The 23,803-nt window shown below is 35.9% G+C and overlaps 2 protein-coding genes and 1 pseudogene across 4 annotated transcripts; all 3 read left to right on the top strand.

Annotated features, from left to right (window-relative positions):
- The first annotated feature begins 570 nt into the window (after nucleotides 1–570).
- LOC147558119 (DEAD-box ATP-dependent RNA helicase 5-like) lies at nucleotides 571–6,774 on the top strand. 3 transcript variants are annotated; one of them, XM_086659658.1, is made up of 8 exons: nucleotides 571–811; nucleotides 1,972–2,435; nucleotides 2,708–2,796; nucleotides 3,232–3,331; nucleotides 3,455–3,706; nucleotides 4,189–4,358; nucleotides 4,493–4,747; nucleotides 6,433–6,774. In XM_086659658.1, exons 2-8 carry the CDS (start codon nucleotides 2,064–2,066, stop codon nucleotides 6,434–6,436), a joined length of 1,242 nt encoding a protein of 413 aa, XP_086515784.1. In that variant the 5' UTR covers nucleotides 571–811; nucleotides 1,972–2,063; the 3' UTR covers nucleotides 6,437–6,774. The 3 variants fall into 3 exon arrangements, with proteins under 3 accessions (XP_086515784.1, XP_086515782.1, XP_086515783.1); XM_086659656.1 differs by lacking the exon at nucleotides 6,433–6,774 and adding an exon at nucleotides 6,115–6,209; XM_086659657.1 differs by lacking the exon at nucleotides 6,433–6,774 and having other exon boundaries at nucleotides 572–811; nucleotides 4,493–5,123.
- Nucleotides 6,775–8,535: 1,761 nt separating this feature from the next.
- LOC147558118 (glucomannan 4-beta-mannosyltransferase 9-like) lies at nucleotides 8,536–13,144 on the top strand. The gene is made up of 9 exons (XM_086659664.1): nucleotides 8,536–9,602; nucleotides 9,714–9,812; nucleotides 10,033–10,285; nucleotides 11,318–11,428; nucleotides 11,518–11,654; nucleotides 11,757–11,870; nucleotides 11,953–12,152; nucleotides 12,247–12,444; nucleotides 12,558–13,144. Exons 1-9 carry the CDS (start codon nucleotides 9,300–9,302, stop codon nucleotides 12,718–12,720), a joined length of 1,578 nt encoding a protein of 525 aa, XP_086515790.1. The 5' UTR covers nucleotides 8,536–9,299; the 3' UTR covers nucleotides 12,721–13,144.
- A 56-nt stretch (nucleotides 13,145–13,200) lies between these two features.
- LOC147558117 (transcription factor bHLH49-like) lies at nucleotides 13,201–23,573 on the top strand (annotated as a pseudogene).
- The last annotated feature ends 230 nt before the right edge of the window (nucleotides 23,574–23,803 follow it).

The raw sequence follows: 23,803 nt of genomic DNA, 5'->3' as shown, positions 1-23,803 counted from the left end.
CATTTAAGTTGTGTCGACTATGAAAGTATGTAATGGTTATGTAGAAAGTGCAAATTACATTGGACTAAACTCCATAGATAAATTTCTTGAGGCCATACTGGATTTAGCAACATGAACTTGGCAACAACGCATTTTCACCGTTTTTAAATTTTGTCGTGCCGGAGGCACGGGCTATACCTAGTAAGAAATAAAATAACTTTCTTAAACAGATCCATTAGTCGTTTGACTAAATAGATCCAAAGATAGGTCTGTTTGATCATACCAATCTGAAGATAGACTTGTTTTAGAAAGATTTATCATCATCAGAAATAAAAAAAATGAAAAACATATTCACCTGTTTAAGATTAAAAAAAACCTTAAACATATTTCGGGTCGGGACTCGGGTAAAGGGACTTACCCGTGTCCCGTCTATTAGAATCCGGCTTAACAGGCCGGGCAACCCTTGCTTCGGGTTCATTGTGTCTACGAGCCTTTTGTAGTTCGGGGCGGTCGCCTTCTTGTCACGGGTTTGCGGACCATTTTCCCAGCCCCACCCGCAACCCATAACCACGAACACCTATAAAATAGCACAGAAAAACCCACGTACTTCTCTCTCTCTCTCTCTTCTCCAATCAAATACTAACTTAGAGAGAGGTTGGTTTTCCTCTGGCCGCCATCACTCATTACTGATGAAGAAATACAATAACTTGTTAATCCAAATAGAACTCTAAACAACAACGGGATTATCCTTTTGGTGGAGTTAGTTCCGGTTGAATCACTAATCGCATACAAACAACATCTCAGTTCATATGATCATCATCATATCTTCAAGGTATCCTGTCGTATTAATCTTTACCGATTTTGGGTTATTTCATTTCTGATTGATTGTTCCTATTCTGATCAAAATAAATAAATTTAGGGAAGCTTTAAAATGATGATGATGATGATAGGAGTAATTGATCAAATTTGAGTTTGATTGTTTCTATGAAGAGACAACAATGCTGTCAAAAATCTATACTTGAATCAATTTATCACAATGGGTTTTGGGAAAGTTGACAATTTGATTCATTTTTCTATAGGTTTTCACACGTATGTGGTTGAATAGATTTGGGTTTGTTTAATTTACTTAATTTTGGATGGATGATCAATTCTTGGGTCAGTTTGATGCCGTCATTTTTCAAACATAAGAATATGTTGTGACTTGGAGGTTACTCAATCAGAGAATTAAAGAAAGTCAATTCATTTAATACTAAAACCTCTGAAATTTCATAATCTTAAGTACCCATTCTGTTCCAAGTAATTGATTTCAGTACAAAAAGGTTCAAAGTTCGAACAATTTCTCTTGAAAGAATCCGAAACCCATTGATTGATGGTATCTAGTGTATGTATTTATTACTCTTTTTTTCAATCTAATTTATGATTTTTCTTGGAGGAATACCAAACTAATTGATCAATTATCAATTGGACAAATATTTCTTGCAGAAGAAGTAGTAGTCATTTGTGCTATTTAAGCTACCACAAGCTTATTCAAACTATCGACGTTTCGACTAAACATTTTCGAAATGATTTTAGTTACTTAAGGAGTTATTCTTATATGCTCCTATCGATTTGCTATGTATGTTACTCTTTTATCGATTTGCTATGTATGTTAGTCGTTTATCGATTTGCTATGCATGTTAGTCGTTTATCGATTTGCTATGTATGTTCGTCTTTTATCAATTTGCTATGTATGTTACTATGTTAGTCTTTTATCAATTTGCTATGTATGTTAGTCTTTTATCAATTTGCTATGTATGTTAGTCTTTTATCAATTTGCTATGTATGTTACTATGTTAGTCTTTTATCAATTTGCTATGTATGTTAGTCTTTTATCAATTTGCTATGTATGTTAGTCTTTTATCGATTTGCTATGTACGTTAGTCTTTTATCGCTATGACGTTTCATTTAATACACGGATATAGTAATCATTTTTATTTGCTGTTTTTATGGTAGGTATGATGCAAAACATTGAAGTAGAACAGAAAGATTCGAACTTGATAATTTTTGCATATTGAAAGACAAGTTTGATTGAACTAGAAGATACAATGGTTGCGAAGGTGGAAAGGGAACAACTTGCTCGTGCTCAAGGAATGAGAAACGATTGGAACTTGGACAGTCCATCAAAGTTTCTCATTTTATGCTTGAACTCTATAGAAAATGCATTGCTACACGATGATACAATCAATCAAGATATACCCAGACATTTGTTGGTTAACGATTGGGGTATTGAATTCTGGCAGTGTTTATCATCTGGATCAGATATCCTTGAGACCACTGGAGTTTGTTCTTCAGTGGAGCAAATTGCCTGGATGATGTCTACAGCCACAGATATTATTTCCAGCAAGGAGCAAGAAGGTCTAAATGTTGCCAGCCCGTTCCTGTTATACCTTGTTCCTTCTCAAGAAAAAGTCTCTAAGGTTCGTTTAGTACCATTCTAAGCCTCCTTGCTTCACACATACTGTTTATGTTTTCTCGTAGAGCATTTTTACCGTTTTAGATCCGGAAAGGTGTCGTTGTGCATATTTATTGAAAGAACATACCTCAGACTAGATCTATATGTAGCTATATTATGAGCTTCCTCTTTGTGCGTTGTGTATTGTCAAAGTTTTCTGATTTTATTTCTTTATATGGGATGATATTTATTGTTTGTTGTCCTAATCTCTAACAATTAGGTTATGATCTTGCTCAGGTAAAATCCGTATGCAAACCTCTCAAGGCTTTCGGAGTACACACAATGAGCTTACATTCTGGTGCATCATTACATTACCAGATTCAACGGTGAGTTCCTTATTTTAAGCTAAACTAGACGGACCCTGAATGAAACTGAATGAAAGTACATGAAGGATTCCTTAGCGAATTACTTTTTTAGGATTAATCATGTGAGACACCAAATTACCAAAATGTTATATTTGACCGATCTGTGAGATGATGATATTATAACTTGAGTAGTTTCCTTCAATGAAGTAATGGGTGAGGGGTTTACATAACACATCATAAAGGAAACCCGAAAATTTCGGGTTTCTTCCTTCTGTTGCACCATAATGCGCAAATGGTATTGTTGCCTTAGAAGACTTAGTTTAATGTTATTGTTGCCTTAGAAGACTTAGTTTAATGTTATTGTTGCCTTATCTTTTGCTTATGTATTGATTTTTGCAAATATGTTTCTAAGGAAGTTTCTCTTTCTATAGCTAACAAATAATTGTCCTCCCACAGCTTTAAGACTTGTGAGCCCGAGTTCCTCGTATCCACCCCGGAGAGACTTGTGGAGCTTATTTCGCTAAATGCCATTGACATATCTTCTGTTTCCTTATTGGTATGATGTTATTTAAGTACATTATTAACGGTCAATTCTTTAGAATTTAGATTCAGAGCTACCTTAGAATTTAGCTTTCCATTATTTGTTGCACCTGATACATCGCATTTGGCCTTTGAACAGATTATTGATGGATTGGAAAACTTTATCAGAGATGGTTTCCTAGGCAAGATAGAAACCATTAGGCAACTTATTCCTGGGGTCTGTCAAACCGTTGTTTTTAGTGGGAATGATGGACAAGTTCCTAGAGCCGCCGTGCAAAAACTACTTGGTGGCACAATTTCTAGGTTATGTACTAGCGATTGTATAGCTAGTCAAAGCGCTTGCATCTCCCAGAGTGTACATGTATGTACTTCAGAAGAAAAGCTATTTAAGGTACGCATCTTTGAAAAGTGGTCAACTCACAAAATACATGTCTTAATTTTCCTATTTCCCAGGAAATGGTCTCTTTGGTGATGTAACAACTGCCACAAGGCCGCATCCGTTAGTGGGCTAGCCTGAGTTAGCCTACTTATAGTTCCATCTAGAGCGGCTTAGTATGTTCAATTCTTTTGAAGTTAATACTAATCAGTCCGGGTAAATATATCCGTTAAGAGTAGCATCTATAAATGGCCTTCTGTATAGAAATTCCAAGTTCTGCCTCTAAATTAGAAGCCATAATTCTGCACATGGTTTCTATTTCGAAGACATACGTGTTTGTATGTGGAAGAAATTTACTTTTTTTGCCCGAAATGGTATGTGTATGTAGATTTATGAATTGACGACACATTTTTACGTTCTTCATCAATGAAAAGCTCAATTGTATTACTAAAGGTACAAATACAGACTTCAATTTTTCTTGTCTTTGATGTTTGCAGAGTATAGAGATTCTAAACCGAGAATATGGAAATCGTTTATCATCCGAATATCTAAAGGTTCTATTTATAGGAGAAAGTGGAAAAACAAGGGTCATATCCGATACTCTTGTTGCTGAAGGCTACTCCATTTCTAATGATAACTTCTTCGACAACCCTAATGTAGTTACCAGGTAAACAAAAAAGAAATGAATCTTTTATAATTCTTGCCTCTGATGCGTTTCTTGCTTTGATCTATCAAAAAATGCAAAAGAAATATGATAATGGATTAAGGAAAAATTCTCACCTTGTATGTAACCGTTTGCAGTGAAAAAAAGGCTGTGGTGTTTGTGACTGATACATTGGATCTTGAGAAGACAGAAATCGATGAATTTGAAGTCGTTATCATAGTAAACTTCCCACAACTTATCGACGATTATGTCAGTATTCTAACAGGGATGGCTCGTTATACAGTCAATGGTGCATTTCACAGCTTTTTCTCTCAAGAAAATGCACCTATGGCTGGACAGTTGAAGAGCATACTTGAGCTGTGTGGCCAGTCTGTGCCAGAAGCCTTAACAAGGTACCTTTGACTCTTCTTCGTATCGGAACTCTCTTGTCTAAGATTTTGATTTCATTAAGTTTAAAACCTCTCTTTTTATCACATTCTTTATACTATTTCATCAATAACCTCAAGCTATGATGCAAATCTACTGGGCTAAACCCACTCTGCTCCAAGCTTAAATTTTGCATTTTTCATGTTATTAGTTTGGATTAGTTGAGGTTTCTGAACAAATCGGAAACCTGAGTTGGAAACGGGTCGATGTTTTAAATAGCCGAGTTTCTCTTCTCTTTGTTGATCTTCCTTTTTTAATTCGAAAACAGAATAGAACCATAAAATTTTGGAGCATTTTCATTTATATTAGTAACTTATTACAATGTCAAGACTTATTAAGTTAGACTTTGATTGATTTCACATTTCTGCAATGATGTCTCATGTGATTTTATTATGTAACTAGAAAAATATGAACATGATTAAGTATATATTGGTTCCAATTCTCAAAATGTTGGACTTGAAATGGATAATATTGTTCCTGAACTGAGGTAAGTAAGTACCTATGTCCTAAATGACCAGACAATGGTAGATAAAACTAGGTGTCTCTGTTTGGGTTTTAATAGCCCTAACATGCAGAAATTATTACTTTACCACTACTACCAGTACCAGCCCACAATAACTGTATCTTATCATTGAGAAGCAAGGGTAGGTCTGAAACCATGATTAAGAGATTTTTAGAGAGAGAAGATGTTAGAGAGAGAGAGAGAGAGATGCTTCAGATCTCATTTATGTAAGTGGTCCTACTCTGTTTGGGGAACATAGGGAGGGACTAAAAAGTGAGGAAAATTGATCTTTTGATGTATAGGTTTTTAGACCATTGAGATATTCAATTTAAACATTAAACAATAAAGAGTAAGATTGGAATAGGCTTCTTCACTACTCCATTGATCCTAATGTCGCATGGTCCTCTTTGTTCTTTTTCTCTCGTGGCCTAGCGATAGCGATATTATTTACAAATGTAGCTCGATGAGGAAAACATGCTTGGACTTGGGCGGGTATTTAAATGTCGTAAACATTTCTTAATGAGATACTACTTTTGTTGGAAAACCTCTCCATGCCTTCCTTGCACAATGCGCCTTCATCATTCCAAGGAGCCACTCTTATTTTTTAGTGTTTTTAATTATCCTCTACCACATAATGTTTATACTAAAGTTAATTCTTTATAACCCCAAGAAAAGGGTTGATTACTATGAAACAATGGGCAACTAACAAGAGTTGAACTTAGTAGTTTAATACCATATAGAAAAGAGAAAAGAAATTGTCTTCAAGATCAATTATATTAGCCAATTCAGTTGAAAACAACTTTTTCTAAAAGAGCATTGCTATTTATATAGGATAGAACAACAAACAACCTACTAAATGGTGAGAGAAGTCAACGGCTCAAGGTGGGATTGGATTAGACTCGCAGTTGTCTATAGTTTTGTGGCAGGTAAGGAAAGAGAGATGCTTAGCAATGTTTACTCAAACAAAGCCTTTTACAATATGTGTGATAAATAGAGCAAATTACCTTATACAGAGAATGACGATTACTCCGAAAGACCCTCCACTAAACGTAGTCATCTTAAGAAATTTTGTGAAGACCAACTTTGACATTTCGTTTGAAAACATAACTAATTATGCTACAACTTCTTTAGTGGTTTTCAATGATGCAGGTGATTGTATTGCACGCTCCGCAACCATCCTCAAATGCCAAACAGTAGATGAAAGGGGGGCAATGGCGGCAAAGCAGGCAGTCCAATTTGCCATTGCTTCAAGGTATATAATGGTGCTTTTGTGGGTAGCTCAGAAAATATCTAAATATGCTCAATGGGAAATCAAGCCAAGCACACTGGACATCGCATTATTTACAATCCTATATTAACTTAATGTGTGCTTGTTTTGAAACTTTTAAATTTTGTCATGTAAATAAAAAGTTTAATCGAGGTGCAGGTAAACATGCTCGGTTGACTAGGAAAAATGGCATAGTGCGATCTTGGTGTAATATATGCCACCAACTAGTTGTCAAGCTTCCAATTGTAATATTTCTTCTTATATTGAGGCAGTCGATTTTTTTTTTTAAAAAAAAGCAACCTACTAAAAAGGAAGATATTAACCTTGAACCAATCTCATAAAAAAAAAAACCCTTGAACCAGTTCCCTTGTGTATGATTAAGGATCAATTACTCCAAAACCCTTAATTTAGGGGCCAAACAATTCATTGGTAACAAAAGGAGGTAAAATGGATGAGTTTGTCATAATGTCGTCCCAAATGGAATTAACACAAAAAACCCACTAGTCTTTTTTTTTTTGGAAGTTAAAAAAAAGAAACCCACAAGTCACCACATATAGCTTGGAATGATTCGGACTCTATTCTTGAACTCAGTGAATTGCCTTGCTAATGGTAATACAGTTATGTTTATAATACTAATAATTTTTAGTTTCTTAATGGTTATTAAAGTATTCATTAATACTATTTTAGCTCACAATTCTAAGTTGATTCCGGGTTAAGAATATGTATAACAATTATTAGGAATGTCGTTACGACGTGCATCTCACTAAATTTTAACACTAGGACGAGTGGACCAATAAAAACAAGTTTACTCTCGAACAAGACCCAGTTTAGAATGAATACCAATATACTATGTTATCTATTTCGGCATATTATAAATTTTTGTTACAATTTCTAGACATTGCTGGGTACTTGGGTCATCAAAACAAAAGTCAGAAATGCGTCCTAATAGATTAATAGTCCACGAGGGCTTATGTAGGAGTCTGTCCAACTAAACAACTTATATAGGCGATTGGTAAGGGGAGCTGGAAATTGTTGTTGGGGAGTAGTAGTACAAAACCAGTTTTGTACTACTACAGCTCCCCATACCAATTTAGTATTAGGAGCTATTTTTTCGCATTTGAAATTAAATAATGAAATAGAGAGGGATTAAAAAAATAGTTACAATTAAAAAATTGTAATAGTAATTTTTCTTTTCTTTCCTATTTTTTCTTAAACCCTAAATATTTCAACAACAATACCTCTCTTTTCTTCTCCACAATCAAGTTACAAAACAACCATTACCAATATCGCAAGATATTTATGATGTTGCTTCTTTAATGGAGGAAAAATATATTTTTCAATCGAACCAACAACCACCAACCCAATCAAACAGTGTTAGTATAGATGAAGATCTCTCTCAAGATGTAAGGAATTCGCAAGACAAATATTTTCGGTTAAATTTTATTTCTCTTTTTTCCTTCAACTTTAAAAATTTGCCCAAAAAGAGGCAAACTATTTCTGCTCGTTCAACAATTTCCCTAGGGAATTTTTTGTAAACTTTCCTCCCAGATGAGGGAAAAAAAATCAAATATTTTCTCTATTTGTGAAATTTCTCTATTTAGAAAAAAGTAAAATAGTTTCTCGATTTTGGTTGATGTCTTCTTCATTGGGGAAAATACTTGGGTAGAAGTCGCCGTAAATTTGTAGTTAATGAAGGAAAAAGATTGCAAGAGGGATATTTAAGAGATTCGAATTCAGAAGAGAGAGTGAAAGAGGAAGAAAGCGTTTTTTTGTTATTTCTAAGATATTTGACTATATTACACTTGAGTCCTTCAAATTATGAGTTTCACATTTAAAATCCGTAACATTAAAGGTCTTCAAAATAATCCAAAAGTCTTATCTCCCCTTATTAATCTTTATAGCTCCCAACCATAATACCTCCCCAACAACAACTTCTAGCTCCCTTTACCAATCACCCTTATGTATCATAAAATCAAAATGAGATTAACAATATAGACAGACATATATGTCGTCCCTCAATAAAAGTGAGCCTTAGAATTGAAGTCTTCCGACTCCAATAATAAGCTAGACTCACAAGATTTCAACAAACATACCCACTCTACTCAATTGAGATCTCAGTCTCATAGTAGTTGAGGTGTTCGTTTGGCAACAATGCTTGAACATGGGACTGATATATAGAGAGAGAAAGGAGTTAGAGAGAGAGAGAGAGAGAGAGAGAGGAGTGAGAGAGAGAGAGATGAAAGTCATATCTCAATTTAAGCAACTACTAGAAAAGCAAAGGGAGAGGGTAGAGAGACCATTCCTTTTAAACCCTCTCTCTATCTCTCTCTTCAATCACATTATCTCTGTTTCTACCTAATCTCCATACTCCAATTTGAGAGAACCCACAAAATAGAAAAGGAAATCACTTTGAATGATTGATTCATTTTTGGGGATTTAAGATCTTAAAAATTAGAGTGAGATATCAATTTGGGTAGGTATTGTTTGTTGAAATCTTGTGGGTCTAGTTCAATAGTGGAGTAGAAACATTCAAGCTTACTACTGACAGTCCACCATTTTCCTTGCGTACTTCATAAGAGTAGAAATTACAAGAAAAAGAAGATAAAAAGTTAGAGAGAGAGAGAAAGAAACAATTTCGTGCTCTTTTCGCAAAGTTAAAGACTTTAAATTCATACTGTGATCTAGAACCATTCTTAGTACTACTCCCCTGTTTTAGGGTTCTTCTACTCTGTTTTAGAGAGAGAAAGAGATGGATCGAGTTGAACCAATCAGTCTTCTTCCAGGGTCAGCTGAGATTGAATTCATTTGGGAGCAAATTAAACCTCCATTAATCATCCCATTACTGAAAGTTGGTGTTTTTTTGTGTTTAGTAATGTCTGTGATGTTATTCATTGAAAGGGTTTATATGGGTATTGTTATCACTTATGTGAAGCTATTTGGGCGAAAATTAGAGAATCGTTATAAATGGGAACCAATTAAAGATGATCTTGAAATGGGTAATGAAGTTTACCCTATGGTTCTTGTTCAAATCCCAATGTTCAATGAAAAAGAGGTCTTAATTTCTCTCTGTCTCTCTCTCTTCTTTGATCCACCATTAAAGGTTTATTTTTCTATTTGGGTTTTTGACAAATCATCTTGATTTCTCATTATATGTTAAATGCAGGTTTATCAGCTATCAATTAGAGCTGCTTGTGGTCTATCATGGCCGTCTGATCGTATTATCATTCAAGTTCTTGATGACTCAACTGACCCAGCCATTAAGGTCTTCCTGTTAAACCCTAAACCCCAATTTTAGATTCAGTGAAATTTCCAAAGTTCTTCTCCCATTTTTTTGTCATTTTATGATCTGGGTTTCTGTCCTTTTTCTACTTTATAGCTCAAATCAACACTAAAAACCCTAACGAAAAACAAGTCATATACTGTAATCTCAATGACCCAAAATTAGGGTTGGGTTTAATTAATCTGTTCTTATTTGTTGACAGGATTTAGTAGAATTAGAATGTCAAAGATGGGGAAGCAAAGGAATTAATATAAAATATGAAATAAGAGATAATAGAATTGGGTATAAAGCAGGAGCTCTTAAAGAAGGAATGAAACATAATTATGTTAAACAATGTGATTATGTTGTAATTTTCGATGCTGATTTTCAACCTGAACCTGATTTTCTTTGGAGATCTATTCCTTTTCTTATTCATAATCCTGAAATTGGTCTTGTTCAAGCTCGTTGGGTCTTTGGTAATCTCTCTCTCTCTCTCTAAAACTCTTTTTCTTTCTCTCTCTAGTCTCTGTGTACCTCTATCTACCCTTTAAGACCCATTAAATACTGACATTTTAGAATTTCAGATTAGGTTACTATTTCAGTTCAGTTGTCGGTTGGCTGCTGGTTCTATGTTGTGTTTGTCTTTTAGCTCTTTAGTTTGAATTGAATATACACCGTTGGATCATGAATGCTCTGGTCCCACTCTGATCTAACTACCTCTCAGTTGTTACACCTATTTGCCCTAGTTATTTACTCTACCCCTACATTCAATCCCCCACCGGGCTTCCACTTGAATCGCATGGTAGAGAACCAAATGTTTCTTTCTCTTCTCACATGTTCAGTCACCAGGAAGAGAAACTCTTGTTTTTCTACATACGGTTCAAGTGGGAGTCCGAATGGGTGGATTGTGTAGCCTTGTTGTTTCTTAATGGGTGCCTGTACAGGCTCCCCATCCGTTTGCTCTTGAGTTGACCCTCTCTTGGCTCTCTCCGTGGGTTTCGAATTAGTCCGAGTCCGTGTTTTTAAGCTCGCACAGACTGTCCCAATATGTAGGGGCGCTAAGAGTGAGGGCAACCCAAGAGTAAAAATGTCAAGGCGTCTACAGACTTTTTCTTAACATAGGAGAATTATATTGGGCTATAAATTGTTTTTATTTTTAACATGTGCTAATTTTTTGTGTTTGGAGCAGTCCGGTTTGGGTTGGGTCCCAGTTTGGAACTAGGGTCGGCCTGCCGTATGAGGGTCTGATCTAGGGTGGGCTCGGTAGTCCGACTCAGCTTACACTTATGTCAGGACTTTAATTGTACTTTTGTGCTAAAGTTTGGGTTGGTTGTCATTTCATTTGCTTAGTTTGAAAATTTACCATCAATGAGTTTGAGTTTTAACTATGATGTTTTAGTCCGACCCAATCGGCAGGATTTTTTATTATCTTATAGAAATGAATTAATGAATTAACGGCCGGGAAATAGTAATGTGGCGTGTGAGTGATTTAATTGGTGATTTTGCAGCTAATGCTAACGAGTGTTTGATGACGAGAATGCAAGAAATGTCATTAGATTACCATTTCACAGTAGAGCAAGAAGTTGGATCATCTACTTATGCTTTCTTCGGATTCAACGGTAAACCACTTTCCATTGCCGTGAAACAGCTCATAATAGCGCTAGCTGTTTTGGGTCAAACTCAATTGTTGGATTTTGCTATGGTACAGGTACTGCCGGAGTATGGAGAATTGCAGCTATTAATGATGCAGGTGGATGGAAAGACAGGACTACAGTTGAAGACATGGATCTAGCCGTTCGTGCAAGTCTTCAAGGGTGGAAATTTGTCTATGTGGGGGATCTCCAGGTACTACTATAATATTCACATTTGTACCCATTTAAAGAATATGAAAGTCAAAGAGTATATGAAAGTTCGATAACCTATGGAATGGTAAAAATGAAAATGTAGGTGAAAAATGAATTGCCAAGTACGTTTAAGGCTTACCGTTTTCAACAACATCGATGGTCTTGTGGACCGGCTAATTTGTTCAGGAAAATGGCGATGGAGATTGTGAGGAATAAGGTTCGTTTTGATTTGAATTTCCCTCTTGTATGTTGTTATCACTTTGTTCTTTTACTGAACAACAATTTTTTTACTACTGCAGAAAGTTACTCTGTGGAAAAAAGTTTATGTCATTTACAGCTTCTTCTTCGTTAGAAAAATAATAGCTCATATGGTCACATTCATATTTTACTGCATCGTGATACCACTAACAGTATTAGTACCTGAAGTCGAGATCCCAAAGTGGGGTGCAATTTATATTCCGGCAATTATTACCATTCTGAACGCTGTTGGAACTCCAAGGTTTGTTGTTTATCCCATTGAAAGAAAAATTTTGGTTATGCTGAAATTTAGTTCAAAGGAGTTCTCTCTCATTTGTGTAGTTATGGCATTGCAGATCTGTCCACTTATTAGTCTACTGGATCCTTTTCGAAAATGTCATGGCTCTCCATAGAGCTAAAGCGACATTTATAGGTCTATTAGAGGCCGGGAGTGTAAACGAATGGGTTGTCACGGAGAAATTAGGAGATGCACTCAAGACTAAAACAAGCACAAAAGCAACACCAAAGAAACCTCGTCTTAGGATAATGGAGAGGTAACCTTAATTTTCACTCTAATTCTTGCGGACTCAATCCATACGAGATCGTATTTTGTTCCCACTTTTTGCCTCTACAAAAATTTGATTTCTTTTGCTGAAAATGTGAACAGAATCCTTCCATTAGAGCTTGCAGTCGGAGCCTTCCTCTTCTTCTGCGCTTGTTACGATTTTGCCTATGGGAAGAACCACTACTTCATATATCTCTACTTCCAAGCGGTTACATTTTTCGTCATGGGGTCCGGTTATGTTGGTACATTCATCCCCAATTCTTAGATAAAACTATGACATGAAAGAATTGGTATAACATCGATATCCATATCGATCTCTTGAACTGCAAACACGATTGGTTTTGCTCTCAAATTTATTTCTGTTTTAGCTTGTGAAGAGGAAGAAGAATGTTGGGTTGGTAATTGTTAACTCTTTCATGATAAGAAAAGCTTGTCCCATGAATAGTGTACTTGACATAGAAGGCTTTTAAGTGATTTAAGGTTTGGCACCTACTTAAAACAGAAGGGAGCCAGTTTTGTTTATGAATGGATAACAAATTTAGAAGAAGAAGAAGAAGATCAGAAAGAGCCAAGGAATTGAGCAGAGTACTAGTGTTATTAGTATATAGATTATGATGTAATTAAACATCTTTGTTTAGTTTTGTTTGAGCAAAGAATAAACTTATGAAGGGATTCAATTTTGATATAAATCTCTCTCTCTCTCTCTCCAACTAACTTAGGCTTTCCTGCTTTGTCGAGCACACCAATGACAACTAACTTAGGTTGGAACCTGGCAAATTCAGTACCGGAAACTAGGGGGCTTATTCTTACCGTCTGGTGCTGGAATGGTTCACCAGAGCTTATCTCAGTTTCCAGCGGATTCTGGGTTTATTGAGGGAGCCGCTGAGGTTTTCATGTTTCAATGATGGGAGTTTCAGTGACATGGTGAATCCTTTGAACATGTCTGAATATCTAAGGTGCTGTTTGTTTTTGCCACTTTTCAGACCTGAATTCCGAATTAGACTCCAATTCAGATTTCAGATGTTTGTTTTTGTTATTTGACAAAATCTGAAATATTGGCTGAATAAACTAGACATCTGAATAGGCTGAATAAAAGGCCACTTATTTCAGACATTAAAACAAGTCTGAAAAAGGAACCTGATATCTGAAATTTTACAAATGACGAATATAGCCCCGCAAGAAATAGAAAAAGACTATCTTCCTCTTTTTCATTTCAGCACCACCATTAATGTTCTTCATCTTCTTCATTTCAGAACCACATTAATGTTCTCCATCTTCTTCATTTCACCACCACCACCACCACCACCACCACCACCACCAATGTTCTTGTCACTCGCTAACGCCCTTGAAGAATATTACTCTAATGTAGTTCCACACTTGCATTTGCACCCTTCTGGTTCATAGTTTGCATATTGAACACCAATGCCAGATCCAAGGAAGTTCGTGCAGGATGAGGACTTTGGCATGTGTTTGATCAAACATTTCAGGTTAACATAAATTTAGAAGCTAAAAGAAGAAAAGGGTTTCGAGTTGATGGGAATCAAACGAATAATGATCGTTTGATAAAATTTGGTTATCTTATTTTAGAAAACAAATGGATCAAAGATTGTTCTGGTATTTGCGTTTAAATCATGATAAACTTTGTTATGTGAAATAGTGTTTTCCAGAGAGTAGAGAGAGAGAATGCAGGAGAGAAGAAGATGGAGGACGGCTGGAAGAAGGGTAGAGAAAAGAGATTAGGGTTTGAGGAGTTTCCCTGGGTTCACCTTTGTTTTATTATGGACTTGGATTTTTAAGAAGGGACTGTCTGAAGGCGCCCCACATAAACTCGGCCCAGCGAAAGAAAAAATGAAAGTAGGGGTATAAATGTCAAAATAATAATTCAGACACTATAATTCAGATTAGAAAACAAACATTCTAACTTGTAAAAAAATTCAGACATTTCAGATTCAGCCAATTCAGTTCGGCCATTTCAGATTCAGCCAATTCAGATTCAGACCCAAAATAAAAAACAAACAACACCTAAATCCTTACTCTAAGAGTGAAGGAGCAATTCGAAGTTCGGTAATGCTATGATAACAAAAGTTTTTGACAAAAAAATCTTACCTAACTGACGTGGCGAGATGGGTTGAAATTTTGACCACATTTCTTTGATTCTTTCTTCCCGTGTCCAGCAGTTTAGAGAGAGAGAGAGTGTGTCATTCTTCCTCTTATTTTCTTCATTCAATCCAATAGGAATTTGGACCGAATCACAGATACAAAACTATCTACCCAAACCTCTAATCTCAAGAACCCTTTTTTCTTGGCCAGTGCTTTGGGGAAAGCTAAATAGTTTCCTGAGTTGAAATTTTAAATGGAATATGCAAAATTTTGAAAAGTTTTCGAGGAAACATATTTATGGGGAAAATGGTTCGAAATAAAAAACCCTCAACCTCACCTCTCTCTCTTGTCCGACTAGGTCGCCGGTCGGAAAATTTTTCGGCCGGCGACCATGAAAAAAAAAAAATCACTCTCTCTCTCTAGAAACTCCGGCGAAGGGAAACCCCTTCGGCGGAGTTTCTAGAGAGAGAGAGTGATTTTTTTTTTTCATAGTCGCCGGTCGGAAAATTTTCCGACCGGCGAGCTAATCGGAGAAGAGAGAGAGAGAATGAGGTGGAGAGAGAGAGGTGAGGTGGGGCCCAGGGTTTTTTATTTTTTCCTCTAACAACTTACAAAATAAAATTGTCAAATAAAATTGACCAATTTTTGACCAAGTCTTCACACCCTGGAAACTATTTTGCTTTCCCCGAAGGCTGGCCTTTTTCTTTTTCACTTTTCAAACTGAAATCAAATTCTGTTGTGTTTTTTTTTGTTTGTTTGATGATGATCTTCTCCACTACTTTTTAAAACTAAATCTGTCCCAACGCGGCGTGTCTCTGAAAAATCTTTACCATATACATGTGAAGCTTGTAATTGTTGTTGATTTTGCTGCCAATTAGAATTTGACCCATCATTTATAAACTGATTTTCTGATTTAATATCATTATTATTATTGTATAGTTGTTGAGAATGAGTTTGATTTTGTGTCATCAAGAAAGGGCTATGGAGAAATTCAGACCATTTGATTTCTTCAGTGTCACCTTCAATTGATTGAATTCTTGTTTCCTTTTTCTGATGTACTACAATCTGTTCCTCCCAAACCCCATGAGAAAACACTATTCTCAAAAAAGGAACTATTACTATTTAATTGATCAATGCTGCTATTTCCACTGCTTCTACTACTGCCATTAGTACTTGAAATTCCAGCTTCCCAGTATTGAACTCCATTTAGGTTAAAAGAGTCAACTTGAAGATTATCAGTTGATGAAAGATTATTGATTGATGGTTTTAGACCTAATTGGGTTGGAAGAAGTGGAAACAGATGGAATAAGAGTTGATATTGAACTTGAATTGTATTCAGAGTTCATTTCATAAGGTCTAGTTTCATTGGTATTAAACCAGAGTCAGAGAGATGGGTTTGGGTTATTGGAACTTGAATAATTCAATTGATGAAGAGGGAAATTATAACCCATGGTATCGGAAGACCAATCCAAGAAGAAGTCTTTGGTGGGTATACCACAATGAAGCTTTGAATTCTCAACCTTGAGGAACAATTCATTTGATTCACCAAGAGATTTAGGAGTAGTGTTGTTAAGAACATTATTTTCTTCTCCGTTCTCGACTTAGGAAAGAGGCTTGTGGGTGGTTGGGTCAATGCTTCTTTTCCTTTTATTTGATGAAATAAACTATAATTAAACAAGAGTCTATTACAAACCGACTAGAAATTCGAAAATAAAGAGAGAACATCCTGCCAGATTTTCTTATGACCATGGGTACGACCCCATTTAGCTAATGCATCAGCATAAGTGTTACAATTACGAGATATGTGCGTGAATATAGTGCCTGTAAATTTGTCCTTGATGTCTTTAATCTGATGAATAATACTTTGAGTTTGCCAGTGAAGATTTACTCCCTTGCCGTTGAGCGCTAGGATTATAGCTTGATTATCACTCTCTACGTGCACGTACTGAATTTGGAGTTGCAATGCATCTTTGAGACTCGATAATATTGCTAAGCTTTCGCATTCTTCCGCATGTTGTCCTCGAACAATGTCTGCCACCGCTATTATGTAGTTAGCCTCTGCATCTCATATGATGTAACCAATTCCCGCCTGTTCATTAATACTTACAAAAGAAGCATCCACATTAATCTTCATATATAGTGTCGATGGAGGTCTCCATGTTTGGGTAATGGTTTTTCCTTACATTTCTTGATGGTACTAGATTCAGTTCTAAGTGGTGTCGTCGAGGTGTTTATAATCCTTTCTATTATTTGTAAAGGATTTTGTTTATTCGTAGTAAAACAGTTCTCGCATCTGGCTTTCCACAGGAACCATAATATTTTAGCATAAAGGTTAATATTATCTTCTTCTAGCGGTTTCCATTGCTGAATCCACTGAGTAGTGGTATTGATCGTATCCGTTCTAATATTGAAATTGAACTATATTGCTTAGCAAAGGAGCAGTGCGACATAACATGATCGAGAGTCTCCTCTTCGTTACAATTAACACAAGAGTAATTATTGCCAATGAATTTTCCAATCTTAGCTCTAACTGGTAGGCTATTGGTGCAGCATTTCCAAAGAAATAGTTTAATCCGAGGAATGGTATTCATGTTCCATATAAAGAACCAGTCCATCTGATTTTGATTATTATAAATAGTCTGATTTCGAAGAAAATTATACATGGATTTAAGAGAGAAATTACCTGATTTAGTCAATGTCCATATGGCATTATCCTCTTCGTTAGGATTAAGGTTAATGCTAAGAATAGATCTGCAAATATCATTGTTAAAACACATATTTATTAAATTAATGTTCCAAGTACCATTCGTAATAAGTTGAGAAACCATCTCTAAAGAGCATCCTCTATCGTTAGTGATTGGAGGTGGATGATTAGGTATCCAATAGTCAGTCCAAATATTGATATGTTCACCTTTATTAATACTCCAAAAAATAAGGCTGTCAAGATTATGATGGTATTTGGAAATAGATTTCCAAGTCCAAGAATGATGATTCTTTGGCTGCGTTGGTTTAAGAGAGTTATGAAAGTATTTACCTTTAAGTACTTGAACCCATATAGCTTCCGGATTCTTGACTATGCGCCAATTAAGCTTGTGCAGAAAAGCTTGATTATCGAGCTGAGGAAGACGCAGACCTAGGCCACCCTGATTGCGAGGCTTGCAAATAGAATTCCAGTTGATAGTATGAAAGGTTTTGGATTTTCCCCACCAATAAGTCATTTGAATGGACTAAATGCTGTCACTAATGTCTTTAGGGAGAGCAAAGCACTGCATTTGGTATCGGGGAACAACCGCTGCGATAGTTGAGATGACTACCGAGCGGCCAGCTTGCGAAAGAAGATGAGTTTTCCATTTGGCAAGTTTATTCTTAATTTGAGTTATGAGGGAATTGAAAGCTTGTTTCTTGTTACGATCAATAAAAAGCTTGGTACCCAGGTATTTATCCCCAGAAGACGACTGATGAACTTTAAGTTCTCGGATAATCATTCGTTTGAATTTCGGGTGCGAGTTTTTAGAGAAAAATATGTTCGATTTAGCATAATTAATCATCTGCCTCGAAGCCTCACTGAATTCCTTAAGGATCTGTTTCAGATTGTAAATATTCTCCAGAGAGTTTTGCCCGAAAATGATACAGTCGTCAGCAAAGAGAAGATGCTTGATAGAGAGGCTAGAGTGAGGAATGGGAAAGCCAATGAAAGAAGACTCGTTGTGGTTCTTCTCTAAAAGACGACTAAGACCTTCCATCGCAATGGCAAAAAGAAAAGGAGAAAGAGGATCGCCCTGCTTAATTCCCCTGCTCACATTGAAAGTGCTGCCCGGGAGTCCATTGATAAGAACCGCCATAGAACTAGAGGTGATGCAGGTCTGGATGAGATTGATCCAAGAGCTAGAGAACCCCATCAAGTTCATAACCTTATTCAGATAACTCCATTCAATTCTGTCAAAAGCTTTAGACATGTCCAACTTAAGACCGAAGTAGCTTTTGGCGCCTTAGTTTTTTCTTAATGCAAGAGTTCCATAGATTTTTAATGGATTTTTGAGTCAACGGTCCAAAATCTGGGGGGTAAACCCCAAAAAAATCCACTCTTGCCCAAAAATTAGTTGCAGGTCCAAATGTCAGTTTTTTTTATCCCCCTCTTGCCCTTGGACGGGACATGCTGACGTTTTCCTGAAAAAAACTGACTGGTAAATAAAATAATTTACCAGTACACGAAAAATTCAAATTTTCAAAATTTTAATTCCCGCCCAGCAAACCATCTCTTCCCGGTAAATAAAATAATTTTCCGGTCACAAAATCTTTTTTTCGAAGTTTTGAAATTTTCAAACGAAATTTCAAATTCCCGCCCAAATTTTCAATTTTTTTTACGAAATTTCAAATTCCCGCCCAGCAAAAGTGTATAGTACAGAAAAAAATTTCCAATAAATAAAATAATTTCTCGAAAAAAATTTCGTTTCCCGGAAATTTTTCGGTGGCAGTTCCGTAAATTTCTGAACAGTACAGATTCTGATGGACAGGTTGTCAGATTCTTTTTCAGAAAAAATCATTTCCCGAGAAATTTTGATGACAATTTTGTAATTTTCAATGGCAATTTTGTAATTTTCGATGGCATGAACGGTAAATACTTTATTTTCCAAGGGCCTTTTCCGTAATTTTGAACCCCAAACTAACACATTGGACCTCTCTTTCATTTTTAGGCGACCGTGGGTGGGATTTTCATTTTGGGCCCCTTTTTGGACCAAGGGCCCAATCCCCCATTTTTAATCTCCTTGTCTGTTCTTCCTGGTAATTGTGCTGCAATTTGGGACCACCTGAAATGAAATTCATGACATAAAGTTTTAACTTTAGAAATAAGCACGATAAAGGAGGCGTCTTGAGTATCTACAACAACAGCATAAGCTTCCCAGCATAGGAAGAGGAAAATTACCAAATTGTGTCTCATATGCAACAACAACAACAACAACAACAACATAAGCTTTAAAACCGAGGCTTGAAATGATTCCTACTAAAATAGATATTAAAACTACAAATGGCCACAACAGAACTGATAGCCCGGCAAATGGCACATTAATAATATTGGATAACAACGATTCAACTAGGAAAGCAGATAAAATCCACATTGGTATATTATTCCCATCTTCAATGTAATGTTTGTATAAATTCACATAAAATATTCAAATAACTCCTATAAAAAATGAAAAGAATAACTATAGATTGCTAAAATAACTTCTGTGATGTTCACTTATTTCTCGACTTCTTCTTGTAATTGTGTTTCAATACCAATCCGGGTCTGGAAAAATTTGAAAAGGAAAAGAATAGTGAGAATTAAATAAGAGATAATGTCTAATTTATTTAAAAAAAAAACGTCGGAGCAATCATTTACAAATATTATATCAAATTCATCAAGTTTTATACCGAATTCATCAAAAGCCAAGTAAAGCAACAAAGATATCAGAGCAGTCATTTACAAATATTTAGTTTATGAACATACCTCATGCGGTTGGGGTACTTTTATGGTTTAATTTTCTCTTTTTTGTCCTCACAGTGGGGTTCAGTCAATTTTGGCCTGAGCGTCCTTTACGGGTAGTTACTAATGGGTCTTTCACACTCACATTTTCTTCAATGTCGTCGGCATTGGTTTTCTTATAAGCACTCACGTCAGTTAACTCCATCGTACTATACATCTCCTTCTCATTATCAATCCATTGAGAAACTCTTCGACAGTGATCTTCATTCTCTGCTGCCAACTCAACAAGCTCAGTAAGTTTACAGTACAACATTTTAAACCGATTTTGTTCTATAGTAGTTTCAAGATCAGCTTCAACTGTCATCTTTGAGTGACACCTACGAACATCTCTCCTCCACCTCCTCAAAATGTACATATCGGGCACAAGTTTAACACCGTTTTGAAATAACACAAAAAGGGCATGGCTACATAATATCCCTTTGAACTCAAATGAATGACAAGTACATCGGACTTCGTTAGAATTGATGAATCGAACGAAAAAAGTCTTGGTCTTTTCGTACTCTCCTAACTTAATGTCTTCTTTTATCTTATGCTCCACCCCGACATACGCATCTTGAATTGAAATCAAACGACAATATAATCTTCCAGTCAATTCTAACTAAAACTCTTGAAACTTGGACATAGTGTATACACTTTGAATCTGTTCCCCCATCTAAAGTGTTGTCGCACATGGGACCATCTATGAGGAAGACTTGAAGTCAGCCAATGTTTCATTTTCTATTTTTTTCTTTGAAGCATTCTCACATTGCTCGACAAATTGTTTCAGTGTCGTCTTTGAATTTAGTATGCATCAAAAAAGCATTGACACTTTCACTCCTCTGAGTGCTAGACATACCAACCCAAAAAAATTGCTTCACGTAACATGGTACCCATCGATGTCTCTCTATATATAAGAAATATAACCATTCATTTTCATACAATTCAAAAGTTTCAATCATATTATCCCATTTATAATCAAATTCTCTAACATCATCTATGTCATACACCAACCTTTGTAAAACACTAGTTATTTCGTCACAACGGATTTGACTTCCCAACTTTTAAGGCATTTTTTTTCATTATATGCCACAAACACCAACGGTGTCTGGTATTGAGGAATACCTCCGCAATTGCACATTTCATTTCTTGATCTTGGTCGGTAATTATACCCTGTGGAGCAACATTATCCATGCATTCAAGAACTGCATCAAATAACCAAATAAATGATTTGGTATCCTCATTAGAGATCAAACCGAAACTAAAAGAATTGATTGACCCCCACAAATGGTGCAAATGGCATCTCGTACCCATTTGTCAAGTAAGTAGTGTCAAAAGTGACAACCTCTCTAAATTCCTTGTAGGCTTTTCTACTACGCCCATCTGCCCAAAACACATTTTTTAACCGATCTTGATCGTCACACTCGGTTTTGAAGAAAAATCCTTGGTTTGTTCGTTCATTTTCAAGAAATATCGGCTAATTGCAAGTGCATTTCCCTCGCCTAGTCACTCTTTTCTTGATACATCTAAATAATTCCTGATATCTTTTTCAATAAATGGTAGATTTTCATACCCTCTAGCTTCAATTACTAGTTTTTTGTGACTCTTACTTGAACAAATTCCAGCTTTATCACCTAATTCGAGTTGCCGCTTAACAAGTTTACTAAGGTATCTATTACACCGAAAGTAGCGAGATTTTGTAGGAGTAATAACCTTATGATTATGGTCGAGCTGAACTTTGGTCAAAATCCATTGACCATCAAATTCTAATCTTCCGACAACCTTAACCTTACAACCTGTTTGCGCGGTAGCCCTTGGTTGCAGTGATTTGCTAGTTTTAAGAACTTTGTTGCCTTCACGAGAACACACAAATGTGACATACCTATAATTGTCATCGATATCCTTGTTCGAAGATCTTCTCCTAACCGAAAATCCCCTTCCACAAGCATAACTTCTGAAAAACTCATATAATTCTTCACGCGAACTAAATTTCATACCAACTTCGGGTTTAACCAACTGCTCTTCGCCCACGATGGGTTGTTGAATTTCTTCGTCAGTGATTAACTCTTTTTCCACTACATTATAATGTATATAAAACATGATATGTAATATAACGACACATGGTATATGTAAATCTATTTTGTTAGGGTATCTACCATAGTATCCTACATTGAATTTTGTGTTATTCTATGTTGCAATTGTTTTTACTCTATGTTGCAATGGGTCCTATTCTTTGTTTAACATATAAACTATAAAATTCTATAATGATAATTGTCCATACCTTCAAATGAGGAAAAGCCATCTTGAGTTTCACCTCCAATTTCATTCATAATGCTTTCAGATTTCATTCTCACACAATGTTTAAGGAAAGCTGCAAAAAAACCGGCAAAAAAATCACTACAAGATATTAAAATGACAAGCATTCAACTCACCAGCTCAAATTAGTCATTGAGTCAACTGTAAAATAATCAACTTAAACCTTTGTAATAAGAAAAACTATAAAAGCAGGATAAATAAAACCCTAAACCTAAAATCAGTAGAAAGAAAAATCCTAAAAAATCAATAGCACAAAACCCTAATAGGTTTCAATCCATAGAAAAAAACCCTAAAAATATCCTAAATCAGTAGCACAAACTGTAATATGATAAAATGCATAGCAAAAAACCCTAAAAAAAATCCTAAACTCAATAACACAAAATCTCTAATAAGACCTCGTCAATGAGTAGAAAAATTATACAAGTAGAAAAATCCTTGGTCTACTTCTTCGTTGATTACGCAAGCTCCCGTAGTATCCAAATTCCTATTGGATTGAATGAAGAAAAGAAGAGGAAGAATGACACACTCTCTCTCTAAACTGCTGGACACGGGAAAAAAAGAATCAAAGAAATGGGGAGGTAAGGGTTCATCTTATTTAATCTAGGCCGTTCATTCTCAACGGCCCAGGTGTGGTCAAAATTTCAACCCATCTCGCCACGTCATCTAGTAGGATTTTTTGTCAAAAACTTTTGTTATCATAGCATTACCGTTCAAAGTTCCTCTGATGTTCTCTTTGATGGATCGAAACCTGTACTAGGGTCTCAAAATCAGGTGAATGAGTCAACTACGAGAGAATTTGAAGTTGTTTCAGTTTCTAGTGATGGGGGGGACTACTGATGGGAGCCAATGAAGATTGATGTAAAATCCAGGGGTTCGGTAAGAACGTCCGCTGAACCGAAACAAGCAAATGGTATTTCTAGCATTGAATTAGATAATGCTGAATCTAGTGGTGGTTGTGGTAGAGAAAATGAGACATCTATGTCGGTAAATGCTGATAGAGAACCTTCTTCATCTAAGGGACTTGGCCCAAATAAAAGGAATAAGGCTACATTTTGCCTTAACTCAACTTGGACTGGTAAAGCTAAGAAGCATGGGAAAGATAACTCTCAAGCTTCCGGTCCGCCCAAGGAAGATTATGTTTATGTTCGAGCAAGAAGGGGCCAGACATGACAAACAGTCATAGTCTAGCAGATAAAGTATGATTCTTCTATATATAATTTTGTAAGATGTGAAGGCAAAATGTCCTAAAGAGGGCAGAACTATTGTATTTATAGAAATGATACATGTGTACAGTTACAATTATATCCTTCATATATAAAGTAAAGACAACAAAGTATATATTCTTATTAACACCTCTCCTCAAGCCGAACCACGTTGTACCAGAGAGAGCTTGAAACGTAAATCTTGTAGTGGATAAACCCTTTGTGAAAAG

The sequence above is a fragment of the Eschscholzia californica genome, unplaced genomic scaffold, assembly GCF_041429995.1.
Source record: "Eschscholzia californica isolate CP2 unplaced genomic scaffold, dmEscCali1.0.p SCAF_2, whole genome shotgun sequence".
Lineage (NCBI taxonomy): Eukaryota > Viridiplantae > Streptophyta > Magnoliopsida > Ranunculales > Papaveraceae > Eschscholzia > Eschscholzia californica.
This window is presented reverse-complemented; position numbering and strand designations above follow the sequence as displayed.